The sequence below is a fragment of the Dendrobates tinctorius genome, unplaced genomic scaffold (genome assembly GCF_039654945.1).
Source record: "Dendrobates tinctorius isolate UK_male_01 unplaced genomic scaffold, ASM3965494v1 ptg000046l, whole genome shotgun sequence".
Classification (NCBI taxonomy): domain Eukaryota; kingdom Metazoa; phylum Chordata; class Amphibia; order Anura; family Dendrobatidae; genus Dendrobates; species Dendrobates tinctorius.
Genome location: NW_027361714.1, coordinates 84,646,658 through 84,660,684, shown reverse-complemented (window position 1 = coordinate 84,660,684; position 14,027 = coordinate 84,646,658). Strand labels below are relative to the sequence as shown.

Here is a 14,027-nt window from a genome sequence, read left to right as displayed (position 1 = left end):
CTACATGGCAATCCATGTGATGAAGGTCTAGAGAAGACAGTTATCTGGATTGTACTCTTAAGGGCCCGTTACACACAACGATGTCCCAGCGATCCCACCAACGATCCGACATGGATGGGATTGCTGGGACATAGTTAGACAGACTCACTAGCGATCAGGACCAGCGAGCAAGCTGGTATCTAGGGTAAACAGCGGGTATCCAAGAGCCGCGCGGCTCTTAGTTACCCGCTGTTTATCCTAGATACCAGCGTGGCTGATCGTTGGTCTCCCGCTGCCACACGCGTGCTGGCTAGCGGGAGACCAACAATCAAAAAATGGCCCAGGACGATCCTGCACGATCAGCGATACCCGGCGGGGGGCTGGTCGCTGATGGATGTCACACACACCGAGGTCGCTGGAGAGATCGCTGATGCGTCACAAAAACAGCGATCTCGCTGTGTGTGACGGGGGCCCTTCAATTTGGTCTTCCTCAACACCACAAGTAGCGCCAGATCTTTCTCTTTGGTTTAATCTGGTTTTGCCTCATATGCAACCACAGATACAAAGTGATGTGCATCCCCCACACCATAATAGAAATAAGCCATAGAAACTAAAAGATGCTAAAAATTGTGACCCTGATGAAAGTCTTTAACCAATATTTTAATCTAGTTTGCACCATTTCATACCCTAGATTTGTTCACAGATGCCTATATGTATATTATGGACGATTGAGAAAAAGCATAGTCTTAGCATGATCCAACAATATAAATACCAGACAAGTGTTTCATTACAGACCATTGGAAATTTTCTTTCTAATTAATGTAAACCATTATAGTAACAGTGGTATGTGATATAAAGAAACTTTTACAATAAACTTACAGCAGTGAGAGTCTGGTTATTTACCTTAAGTCAAAATAAAGAGAAGGTAATAAAGCATTTGCAGATCGAGATATACAGAAAATATCATGGAGAGGCACAAATGTGCAAACAAAAAGCGGATACACAAAAAGTAGCCAACATCACAGTCACTCTTTTTATAAAACAATGTCAATTCATTGTTCCCATGAGCAACTACATCACAGTTAACAGGTTTAATTTTTTTTTTAAGCTAATGATAAAATGATAGTGGAGAAAGCAGCGCTCATGTTAACCTTTTAAAGGAAATCTGTCAGCAGGTTTTTGCTATAGAAAGTGAAGCCAACAGGAGACAGTGACTGAAACACAGATTTCAGTTATGTGTAAGTTGTGTGTGGTGACAAGCGAGCATACTCAAATAAGGAGTTATCATAGCACGCTCAAGTCCTAATCCGAGTATTTTCAGAGCGCTCGAAAAAAAATTGTTTGCGTTGCCGCAGCTGTATGTCTTGTGACTGTTTGACAGCCACAACACATGCAGGGATTACCTAACAAACAGGCAATTCCTGGAAGTGTTGCAGCTGTCGAACAGCCACGTGATATGCAGCAGCGCCGGCTCAAGCACACAGAAAATACATGATTAGGATATGAGTGTGCTAGGATAACTCCTAGATCACTAGCTGTGTGTCGTTTACTTACAATGAAGGTAGTATCACTAGGACATTATCACTGTGAAAAATGAGGATGAATGAACTCACGGAGATCAACATCCAACACTGCGGAGACACCATCACATGTTTCTCAAGGCAGTGATGCTAGAGCAATGCCCCCATCCCTTATGGGAAATATGCAAAAACATGTAAATCAAGAGCCGCGGAGACACCATCACATGTTTCTCAACGCAAGCAATGACTAGCCAGGTCTTTCCCCGGGAAGGAACAACCACGGGAAGAGCAGTCTCCAATGAAGGAAACCACCTATGCCAAAACATGGTATCCATCCACAGACAGCTGTTTCGGGGTATTGCCCCTCATCAGTGTGGAGTAGGAAACTGGCCAGTAGGAGCAATGCCTAGTAGAAGACTGTGAAAAATGAGGAAGAATGAACTCATGGAGATCAACATCCGACACTGCGGAGACACCATCACATTGGCTCAAGCACAAAGAAAATACATGATTAGGATATGAGTGTGCTAGGATAACTCCTTATCCAAGCACACTCGATCATCACTAGTTGTGTGTCGTTTACTTACAATGAAAGTAGTATCACTAGGACATTATCACTGTCAGGACTAATGCGCACACACACGCACACACACACAACTGCTAGTCCAACCACACCCCCTCCTATGTTAAGCAGCTCACAGTCAATAGATAATGTATATAGAGAGCCTGGTGTGGACGGGGTAAACTTTCTTAGCTGTTCTTCATGTTATATTTAAGAACTCTGTCTCAACTGCTGCATCCAGTAAACTAAATGATACATCATTGGATTCAGGGTCTATTTCTCTACATTTGCTGCTCCCTGATGAGGTAGCAAAAAGCTGGTAACAGATTTCCGTAAAGGGTTTTTCCGAAATTAGAAAGGTCTGTTTTCTTAATTTAACTCTCGAAAAGCTCCATTATAATCCATGGATATTGTTTGGTAGTGCAGCTCATCAACATTACAATGAAGTGGATGGAGCTACAATACCAGACACAGCCAAACAGTAAAGCCCCCGTTACACACTGCGATATCGCTAGCAATATCGCTGTAAGTCACCGATTTTGTGACGTTGCAGCGATATTGCAAGCGATATCGCTGCATGTGATACTTACCTCCGACCGACTGCCCCGCTGGTAATCACTGATCGCGCGAGAAGCTGCTGGATCATTCCTCGTCGGTCACTTCCTGCAGCGCTTCCTGCTGTGACGACGAGCGAGGCGTGGAGCCGGGCGGGAGGACGCAGGATCGCCGCGTCTGACAGGTAAGTAGCGACCCCTGACCCTAGCGATGTCGCTGGTGAGATCTGCCTGAGTGGCAGCTCACTAGCGACCACCTAGCGATGCACCAGCGATCCTGACCGCGTCATATCGCTAGTGCATAGCTAGGTGTAACGGTACCCTAAGAGCCACATGGCTTTTGGGGGGGGGGGGGGGGGGGAAGGTATATTCTTATTTCTAATCCTGGACAACCCTCTTAACCTTTATATGTTTTATAGAATTTAATTTGGCAATAATGAAAAATGTAGCACAACTGTAGCAGTGAATTATTACGAATATGTAGAAATCCATATCCCACAATGTTGACTAATTCTGATGTTGGTAACTGCAGGGCAACAAATTATCATTGTGAGACTTGTAGGTCCTTGACCTGAGTGTGCATTAGGTGCCAGTCTGAGTCATTTGGGAAATCAGGCACTTGGGATGACTGGATGAGCCTGACATCTGTCCTCCATAGGGGTCTATGATCTCCTGGAAGAAAACAACATTTCTAGGCCATTTGGTCTCCAAGAAGTAATGCACGCCAGTACATAAGTTTAATCTGATCTAGAGGTTTTGGAACAAAAAAAATGATCTATATTTCCATTATACCTGAAAAAATAATTGTCACTTCTATGGCAGCATAACAAATATACAGATTTGCAAAGAAAAACTACAGATATATCATTTAAAAAAATGATAGTTGCAAATATTGTAATATTAGGTCATTCACGTGTTTCACATAACCGATTAGATTCTTACCATAAACATAATATAAAAGTAGTCCATTAAGCTTTCAATGGGTTAAAGCGTGTTACTGCTGGCGTCCAGTATTATTCTAGGTTATCATTTACAAATGAGGACATTTGCTCATGCTCTATTAAACCTAGAAGGATTGTAAACAAGTGCTCCGCCAAGCACTGAACTGCTGGAAGGTATCGGAGCCTTTCACAAAGCTTTAACGCTCCCCAAGTGCAGTTCTCAGTACTGACTTCTGTATTACAAAGTCAGGCCAATAATTTGTTTTCCCTTTTATCATATAATGCTAAACCATGGCCACACCAGGAAACCATCGGTGGTAATAGTTACCACAAACTAGAAGTTGGAGGCACATACTGTCCCTGGCTTTCTGAATACGTTTGTTTTTTGGCTACAACAGGAAGCCTCCAGCATATTCTCCTTTTTTACACGAAGCTCAAGTGGTAGAAGAGCAAAAGACTGAAAGGCAAACTTCAGTCTCTCAGAAGCTATAGGACAATTTGACTTCATGTTTCCCGGAAATCGGCACTGCCAACCAAAAGCCAGTGAAGTGATCTTGGAAGATCCTGCCCAAGTGTAATGGTCTTTTTTTTTTTTGCTGATCCATATCATGTTCTTCAGTCAGTGGGTTGGGGGACGATGGTTATGTGGAGAAAGTTGTCTGGATAGCTGAAATGTTCACTTAGCCATTGCAATGGGGTTTCCAACAACGGTTCTATGCCATGGATCATCACTTGATATTTCCTTTCTCCATCTAGAAACAAAAACATTGAAATAATGTCATAAGCCAAAAAAAAAAATCTTAAATTTGCTTGACACTTCATTAAAAGACAGTAGAATAGAATTAGCTCACATCTCTCAACATAGAAATATCATTTATTATGGGCAAAGAATCTACATTTTGTCTACTTTCTTTAAAGGGGTTTGTCAATTACTTGTGTCAATCCCTTCTCCATTGCTATATTCCCCCATATAATATAAAAACAACCTATACTCCCCTCCAGTACTGGATCCGTTCCTGCGATGTCAGCACCTGGTCTCCCAAAGCTCATGGGACACTGTTCAACTACGGGCGGCCTGCATCCAATCAGTGACCACTTCACCCTCACTTTCTTCAGACAAAATAGACACCAAGGAGAAGCGAGAGTGGTCGCTGCTCTTTAAATCCTTCCGGATGTCAGTTACCTAAGGGTGAAGTGGCCGCTGATTGGCTGCAGGTCTCGCACTGCATGAGCCCTGGGAGACCAGAAATGGACATCACAGAAACAGTCCCAGCACTGGAGCAGAGTATAGGCTGTTTAATATTGGGGAATATAGCAGTTGAGAAATGGTTGTCCGAGTTGTAGACAGCCCCTTTAAATGAGACCCATTATAGTTTGATCTAAAATAACTAATTATTGGGATCCAAGTTCAAATGTAAGCATCATGAACTTTTCTTTTTGGCTGTTTTTTGTAACAAATAAGGTACTCCAGCATAATTGCTTCCACAAACCATGAAAAATAAAGTAAAAAGATCATCTGCTAACAATCCAAAACCTGGATAGTTACATACTAAGTGCTAGCCACAACTAATATTAACACTAAACTGTTTGATCGTGTAATGTAAAACACAAAAAGCCAATCTACAGTGGAGCTGAAATGCAAATTCAATACAAGATTCGGCACGTCAGACAGACTTGGACAAAACAATGAGGTCTACCTAGTCTTATTAAAATTTGGCTAATTTTAGGAACAATCAATTATAAAAAGTGTTTGTGAGTCACTGATGACAATGGTCTCATACATTAGAAATCAGTTTTTAATTATTCATCTGACGTCTCCACAAGTCCAACTCCAGGGGAGAAGATACATCGTAAGCGCTTTGGTTAAAAGGGCTGAAAACTGAAGCTGAGTCAGCCTGTCTGCCCAGACTGCATGGAATGCTTCTTCGAAGGAGACATCTCAAACACAGTATACATTAACTTCATAAATCACATTCATTATTGGGAAAAGTTACTTTTCCTGTAGCTCTGGCGCAATTAAACATTCATACTAAAAACCTTAACGGACAGATACTAACATTCAGCTCCCCAAAAATGTATAATGCACATTCCACAGAGCAGACAGATTGGGAACCAGAGTTCGGAATCTGTCTCAGTGACTTAAAAGGCATTATCTTTACAAATCTGTTGTGGTTTTTAACCAGCATTTCTGCAGAAGAGCAATTTTATTTTTACCTCTCTACTGGGACAAAAGCAAATTACTCAGAGGAAACAGTTTTACAATAATGAAACTTAGTCCTATTCCAAAGGAAAAAAATATCAGCAGTGAAAAGAATTTGTACTACGTATAATGCCTTTATTGCATATATACTTGTGTTAGTGACTTTTCCGATAGTAGCTCCAGCTTTATAATTGTTTTGTCAAAAATGGAATTGAATTGTATTTTCTATTACATCATTTAAAAAGAAATAAATACAATATCCCTTCAAGTCTATAAATATGTGCGTGTAAGGCAATGTTCACATCATGTATGAGATGTCGATTTTGTAGGTAATCCGCGCACATTATCTACAAAGTTACATTAGAGCAACAGAGGTCAAAATTATTATTATACTTTAACCCCTTCACAACCTTCCGATTTTCCGTTTTTCGCTCCCCTTCTTCCCAAAGTCATAACTTTTTTTTTATTTTTCCGTCAATATGGAAATGTGAGAGCTTGTTTATTGTGGGACAACTTGTACTTTTGAATGATACCTTTGATTTTACCATATATTGTACTGGTAAATGGGAAAAAAAAAAAAATCTAACTGTGATGAAATTGCCAAAAAAAAAAAAAGTGCAATTCCACAATTATTTTTTGGGGTTTCTTTTTACCATATTCACTAAATGCTAAAACTGACCGGCCATTATAATTCTACAGGTCGGTATTTGTACACAGATACCAAACATATATAGGTTCTCTTTTAAGTGGTTAAAAAAATTCCAAAGTTTGTATATAAAAAAAAAAATGGTGCTATTTTCTGAGACCTGTAGCGTCCCCATTTTTCAGGATCTGAGGCGGGGGGTGAGGACTTATTTTTCGTGCACCAAGATGACGTTTTTATTGATACCATTCTGGGGTAAATACAATGTTTTTATTGCCTGTTATTGCATTTCAGTGCAATATTGTGGTGACCGAAAAAAAAACTAATTCTGATGTTCTAGTTTTTTTCCCCGCTACGCCGTTTAGCGATTGGATTAATTTACTTTATTTTTTGAAAGATTGGACATTTCTGAATGCAGCGTTACTAAATGTGTATTTTTTTATTGTTTTATTTTGAATTGAACAAAAGGGGGGTGATTTCAACTTTTATATTTAATATTTTTTTCAAAACATTTATTTTTTTTTCTTGCTTCAATAGTTCCCTTACGTGGCTTGAAGATGCGATCTTCAAATCGCCTGTGCTACACATAGAAGGGCTTCAGCTACAGGCTGGCGTTCATAAGAGATCTGCAATGACAAGCACTATCAAGTAATCGGGGCGCCGATGGGTGACTTATGAATCCCTTCCGGCACGCTCAAGTTAAATGTTGCGGTCAGTTAATAGTGGCATTTAACAAGTTAACAGCCGCGGGTGGAACGCGATCCGCGGGTGGATCGCGATTCCACCGGTAGCTGTTAGAGACACATGACAGCTGATCAAACAGCTTTATGTGCCGGGAAAGGGGGTGACACCACTTTCAAAAGTCGTGAAGGGGTTAAAAAGAAAAAAATAGGTATGGAACAGAGTAAAGGACTTACAATAATAAAAAGCACAGTTTGACACTTCTGAAATTTAAGCTCAATCATTCTGCTCTCAATAATTGTCACAGAAAAAGAGTTGAACCCCTGACTCAATATACAAAATATATGTAGGTTTTGCCGATCTGATTTTTTTTTTAGGTTTCCAGAGGTTTAAGTTTATTAAAAGCACCTAACCAACTCAAATTAATAATGATTAGCCGATTAGCTCACAATGGCTATTTAGTGCACACGGCATTGCTGACATTGGATAGTTGTCTTCACCATGAACGGATCTGTTTCCTCTCAGTGTGTGTTTTTCTTACCAAATAAAATGGCAGATGACCTACGTATGTTCATATTAGCTTAGACAAATGTACCGTGGGTATTTGGAGGTACAAAGCTAAATGGCAGCTGTATTCCTTTTGGAAGTCTTATTGAATAGATAACAAAATTTTTCAAAACATCAAATGTTCATCTGATTAATTTCTTCACCAAACTGGAGCTGGCTAAAGGCAGCGCAAGTGCGTTTTAGGCCATGAGGAAAAATTCCTGCTCGTCACAGTCATCTTTCTCAGCTTCTTGTTATTGCGTGCCACTGTCCTGCACCATATTGCTATACCGCTATAATCATTGGAGCATTGGGTCATAGTGACATGTGGTCAATATTTGAACCACACATAGTAACTATCAAAAAAATGGTAAAGACCTTCATGGGTAAATGACAAGTTTTAATGACAATATACTACCAATCTTTACAAGATGGAAAACCCCTTTAACGGGTTAAAAATATCTTAAAAAAATAGTGTTTTTATATTCATATAACGAACAACCATGTATACTATTGTTTTGAGTCATTATTTATCATAAGCCATAACATTCAGTTTGTTGCATGGGAGGTGTGGAAATTAAACTTCAGAATTGGTTCTCGTAATTAAATAGAATTGATGCATGGAAAAAAAGACAAGTTAAATTTGGAATGAAAGTTAGTAATTACTTGGCTTAGAGTTATGAACATATGTAGTCTGACCGTATGGATTTGTTGTTTACTTGCTATATCTTCTCAAAAGACTTGATGCTACTGTTACTAATAAACTTCCATAAAACAAATTCTGAGAGATGAATTTGGCTGGTTGCCAAGGGAAAGTAGGAAAAGTAATCTAGCCATATATTATCACACTGCTCTGTAATCGTCAGAGGGTTAAACTCGGTCAGTGTGTATATATTGAACCGTGGATTTTACAGAGTAATTAGTCTTCAATAGAAATCACTTCTGCAATAGAGATGACAGATTACAACGGTACTACTGCATTGCATTAGTCAAAATGACAAAAGGGTTACATTTTAGGAAGTAAATACCCTTAAAAGGAGTCTGTCAGCCTCCAAACCGGGTTTAAAAGGAATCTGTATTTGACAACTAGTCTGGGGAAACAAACGCCCCATCAACTAGTCAAAAGGTTAATTTGCACATTAAAAGTGGACAGGAAAAAGATTTTTTTTTTCATTTTTAAACATTTGTGTGTTGTCCAGGATAAAGGGCTTGTTAGGCAGGGTATTTAGAAAGGAATATTAAATGTTGGTGGTGGGATGCAGGGCATTGGGGACCTGTCAGGTTCCCTTTAAGGTAGAGACAGATGATGATCACAGCGATGCTTCACGTTGTGGGCTGCCTAGGGTAGTCTATAAATTCACTGTTCATCAGCAGTAGATCACTAGAGGATTAGTAAACCTGTTGCCATGTAGTCCTCCATGTTTACAAGCTCTAAATAACTCCGCCCACATCACTGATTGGCAGCTTTCCGTGCATAGGCAGAAAGCTGCCAATCAGTGATGTGAGCAGGTTACACAGAGCTCATATTTAACAGACAGAGAAATAGTAGATCTACAGCCAATAAAAACATTGACTTTATAAACAACTATACAACAAACAGCACAGTGAGTGATACACGGTTGGAATCAGGGACTCTGACCCTACATCATGCTGCTCTTAAATGGGGTAGCAAAGACCTGGTGACAGATTCCTTTTAACCTGCTCAGATAGTCATATAGGAGACTTATTCCCCAATAAATAGCAACGTTGTTTAGGCTTCCCAGCTATGAATATCCAGAAAAAGATCTTTGTTATGCAAATGAGGGTACTCCTTGCTTCCTTGTAGTGGTCAAACTAAGTGCCTAGCCTTTATTAAGTGGTTAATTAATTTTAACAATTAACATCCAGTTTTTAAAGACTGCATTATTTTGTATGAAACATGAATTAAAATCAAGCATCCACATTTTACCACTATCCTTTTTAGGTCTAGCAGTATATGCCATTTTTTAAATAATGATATATACAGAGGTAAAGGTTTACATTTTGGCTGCCTTCTATTGTTAATAGAGGGAGCTTGCTGTATACCAATTTACACTCAATTTAAAGTGGTTTTCCACCTCTGACAACCCCGTTTCGTATCAGCATGTTTGGCCCAGTAAAATAACAATAATACTCCCCTCCGATTCCAGAGTCGTTTCAGCAGTCCCCGCACTTGCTATTGGCTTGCCTCACATTGTTATATCATGCGAGCCCTGTGCCCGGGCAGCGCTGGCTTCACACTCTCCTCCTTAAGATAAATCAGACATTGAGGGGAAGTCAGGGCTGTGAAAGGCCACCTCACGTCCTCTGGATGTTTGATTTGTCTGAAGTGAAGCCACTGTTGATTGGCTGCAGGGCTCACATGACATAATATGATGCAAGCCCAGAAGTGCCAGTGCCGACACACAGGAATGTTGCTGGCACCACAGGTGAGTGTAAATGTTATTTTACTGGTGCAAATATGCCGATTGACATGGGGTTGCCATAGTGCAAAACCCTTTTAATAAAACTGCATGCACTAAACTACTGACGGTAGCCATTGCAGGCAGCTAGAATTCTAGCTTTTAAATGCATGTCTATGCAGCACAGCTGGAGCCATGTAATATAAATGAAACGCTCTGAGACAGCAAGAAACTTACAACAGAAGTTTGGACCTTGGATTGAAGTCTGGAAATTTTCATTAAGTATCTGCTCAGTGGACACTGAAATATATATGTATGTGAGTGTTTCTCAGAACTGGAGATATGCAGCACAATAATCATGGAGACAAATATTTTCTGCACATTGTATCAGTAATCCCTGAGGAACACCTCAAGCCTCATAAAGACACTTAGGGCCCATTTAGACTGGCCAATAATCAAGAACATCCTAGGGATGTCCGTTCCCAATTACGTGTTCACAATCATCCACTAAACGAGCAAAACACTTGTTCGTCTGGTGAGATTTTTATTAACCTTGCTTAATAAAACCTTCTTCTGGTCATCATATCATCCTGTGTAAACAGAACACATGCTGTTGCATGCATATTTACCATTCTGTGGGCATGGAAGTGCTGTCTGACTATTAAATGACGATTGATCAGTGGCCGTTTAGCGGTCGTTTACAATGTCATACAATACTTTGTCCCATCAGAACCACCCTTAAAAAAACAAAACAAAACAAAAAAAAAAAAACACATTGCCTTACACAATTAGAGATTAACTGTAGGACCAACTGCGAACAGTTAAAGACATTTTGGTGCATGGAAAATGCTGCGTTAACCAGTGTCCCTTGAGATTAACGAGCAGCTGTATAATAGAATAGTGCAAGTGGTTATGCTTCCAGTAAATTTTCACTATATAATAAAAAAAAAAAATTAAAAAACCTGAACACTACTACAATACAGTAGGTACCAATGTGTAAAATCAAGTCTCAGTATTTTTCAACATTCACTCCTATAGAAAATGACGTCTGACGTGACGCCAGAGATGAGGACAAGGACACCGGGAGCAGTGATGAAGATTCAGCGCTGGATCTTGGGAGGGCGAGTAAAGCACAGTCGGCTTTTTTTAAAGAAACAGCAGCCAGGGAACAGGGGTTTCTGAAACTGTAAAATCAATTAAAGAATATGGTGAAAAAAATGGAAAGTTGAAAGCAGCCCCCACAGAAATCGTGTTAAGTACAGAATAGTTGTATTCTATGATTTTTTGGAGCGCCAAGATGCCACAGATAAGAGTGCAATGGAATGATTTGCATGGTTACATATTCTACTAAAGAAAGGGAATTTATTTTTTTACATTTGTTATTGAAGCACCTTGAAGCATATTACAGCATATGCCGTTATTCAACAACTAGCCTAATAATGCAATAATTGGTTGTACATAATTTATAGCTGGTGGTACTATGTCCAGAAATATGGTCAATTCCATGACTGCTACATAATGGAGAACTGCCATATTATATACTGCATGTACATGGAAATCTGTAACATAAGGTAATGTTTAAGGTGAGAGAAAGGCCTTGGTAGATATGTAAAGCATGAATGTGCTCAAATAAAGTTCAGATTTCAGGTGGAAAATATTCTACAAATATAAGATATTAGAAAGATAAATGATGATACTTTTCTACCAGGTCACACAAATTAGATTTCCCAGAGTTTATATAAATAAATGAACCCTGCTAAGAGAAGACGAAAGTATATTCAATTACTTCTTTACAATAGGTCACACAAGACAATACCAGTTCCTGAGGTCAAAAAGGAGACACGGGGTCCATCTTTAAGGTTTCACTAATGTAATTTGCTATGGCGGATCATTTAATCACTGCCTTGTTTGTGCTCACACTGTATAAAAGACAAATGTCCGGATTACATAATGTCAGGACTTGTGCATTAACCAGACGTTCCCACTGTTTGGGATTGGAGGTTGATGACACTCTCAGAGCAAAACAGTGTTACAGGAGACTGAAGGCTACCTTTTAAGCACATTAATGTATAGAAACTGTGCACAGCCCGGGCAAAACGATTGGTACTTCAGAATTTTATGTGACTAATGCTCAAAGCATCCTAGAAGGTATAGTAATAAAAAAAGTAGATTTTCTCGCCTATAGGAAACATGTTTAACAATGGAACATAAAAAGTTCGGTAGGGTTACTTAATCTAAACTGTGCTCCAAATTATTATGCAAAAAGTTTAGGAGTGATAAGGTTAGAATTTTTTTGTTTGTCATTTAAACTCATTGATGGTGATGTGTGTCAGGGCTCTTTATATCACTGAAAGCAATTGCAGATACCTGTGCAAATTAGTTTGGCAGGTGTGTCCAAATAAAGGCAAGACTACTTAAGAAGGCTGTTCCACGTTATTAAGCAGCCGACATTTTTTGCCAAAATGGGAATGAAAAAGGATGTGTCGGCTGCTGAGAAGCAACAAATTGTGGAGTATTTAGGTCAAGGCATGACTACAATCAACATTGCCAAGACACTTCATCGTGATCATCGCACAATCAAGTAGTATGTAGCCGATTCCCAGCACACACGTGTGCGTGCTGATAAGGAAAAATTGAGGCCTCTTTCCAACAGGCAATTGCGTCAGGTTAAAAGAGCAGCTGCAAAAATGCCTTGTCATAGCAGCAGACAAGTTTTTGAAGCTGCTGGTGCCTCCAACGTCCCCCGAACAACAAGTTGCAGGGTCCTTCAGAGGTTTGCAGCTGTGCGTAAGCCATCCTATCGACCACCTCTATCCACTGCACACAAGCAGAAACGGCTCCAGTGGGCCAAACGATACATGAAGACTGACTTCCAAACGGTTTTGTTCACCGATGAGTGCCGTGCAACGCTCGATGGTCCAGATGGATGGAGTGGAGGATGGCTGGTTGATGGACACCCCATGAAAACACGGCTAAGGCGCCAACAAGGAGGAGGTGGAGTAATGTTTTGGGCTGGAATCATGGGGAGAGAGATTGTCGGCCCCTTTAGGATCCCTGAATGGGTAAAGATGAACTCCATAATCTATGTGGAGTTTCTAAAACAGCACTTCCTGCCATGGTTCAAGAGGAAGAACCGTGCTTTCCGCAGCAAGATCATTTTCATGCATGATAATGCACCGTCTCATGCTGCAAATAACACATCTGCATCTCTGGCTGCTATGGGCATAAAAGAGGACAAACTTATGGTGTGGCCACCATCTTCCCCTGACCTCAACCCCATTGAGAATCTCTGGAGCATCATCAAAAGGAGTGTCTATGATAGCGGGAGGCAGTTCACATCTAAGCAACAGCTCTGGGAGGGTTGTTAGGAGCTCATTTTCTGCTCCACCAGCTGGGAGTTCTCCTTCCGTTCTCCCTCTGGTGGTGACAGGAGGTAGTGAGGTTGGTTTAATTGGTAATGGTCTGCCACCTGACGAGGAGGATAACGATTGGATCTCTGGAGTATCAGACTGGATATGAGACAGTCGACGCCCTATCCAGTTGCTGGTGATTCAGTCTGCTTCTCAGGTCTTGGACTTCAGCTCTGCTCCAGTCTTCTCAAGTTAAGTTTGCTTTTGCTAATGTTCACACTTGCTCTTGTTGGTCAACTCAGTTTTTTTGTGGTCAGCCAGCCCGGCTGGGCTGTGCTGAACTTCCACTCTTATTTATCTGTATTTGCCTTTTTGTCCTTTATTAGATTGGCCTCTTTTTTGCTCTGTCTCAGAATATTTCAGAGTGCTGTTATAGTGGGAGAAGTCTAGTGACTTCAGGGCTAATTTTGTTATCAGAAGTGTTGGACATTATTTTGGGTAGGGTTTTTTGGCAGATTGCAGACAGTATCTTTCTTTTCCTGTCCTTTCAAGTTAGTTTGGCCCCATCGTTTGCTCAGCCTATTTTTCTGCCTTTGTTTGTGTTTTCATCTTGCTTCACCGTCAATACATG

At 40.3% G+C, this 14,027-nt stretch overlaps 1 protein-coding gene across 7 annotated transcripts in view; it reads right to left on the bottom strand.

The window, feature by feature from the left end:
• Positions 1-3,314: 3,314 nt before the first annotated feature.
• ATG5 (autophagy related 5) overlaps positions 3,315-14,027 on the bottom strand; it is a 233,192-nt gene continuing 222,479 nt past the window's right edge. For all 7 annotated transcript variants that reach the window (XM_073576088.1, XM_073576090.1, XM_073576089.1 and 4 more), the window contains exon 8: positions 3,315-4,308. In XM_073576088.1, the coding sequence (XP_073432189.1) occupies positions 4,172-4,308 (137 nt within the window). In that variant the 3' untranslated portion in view covers positions 3,315-4,171. The remainder of the gene's footprint in view (positions 4,309-14,027) is intronic.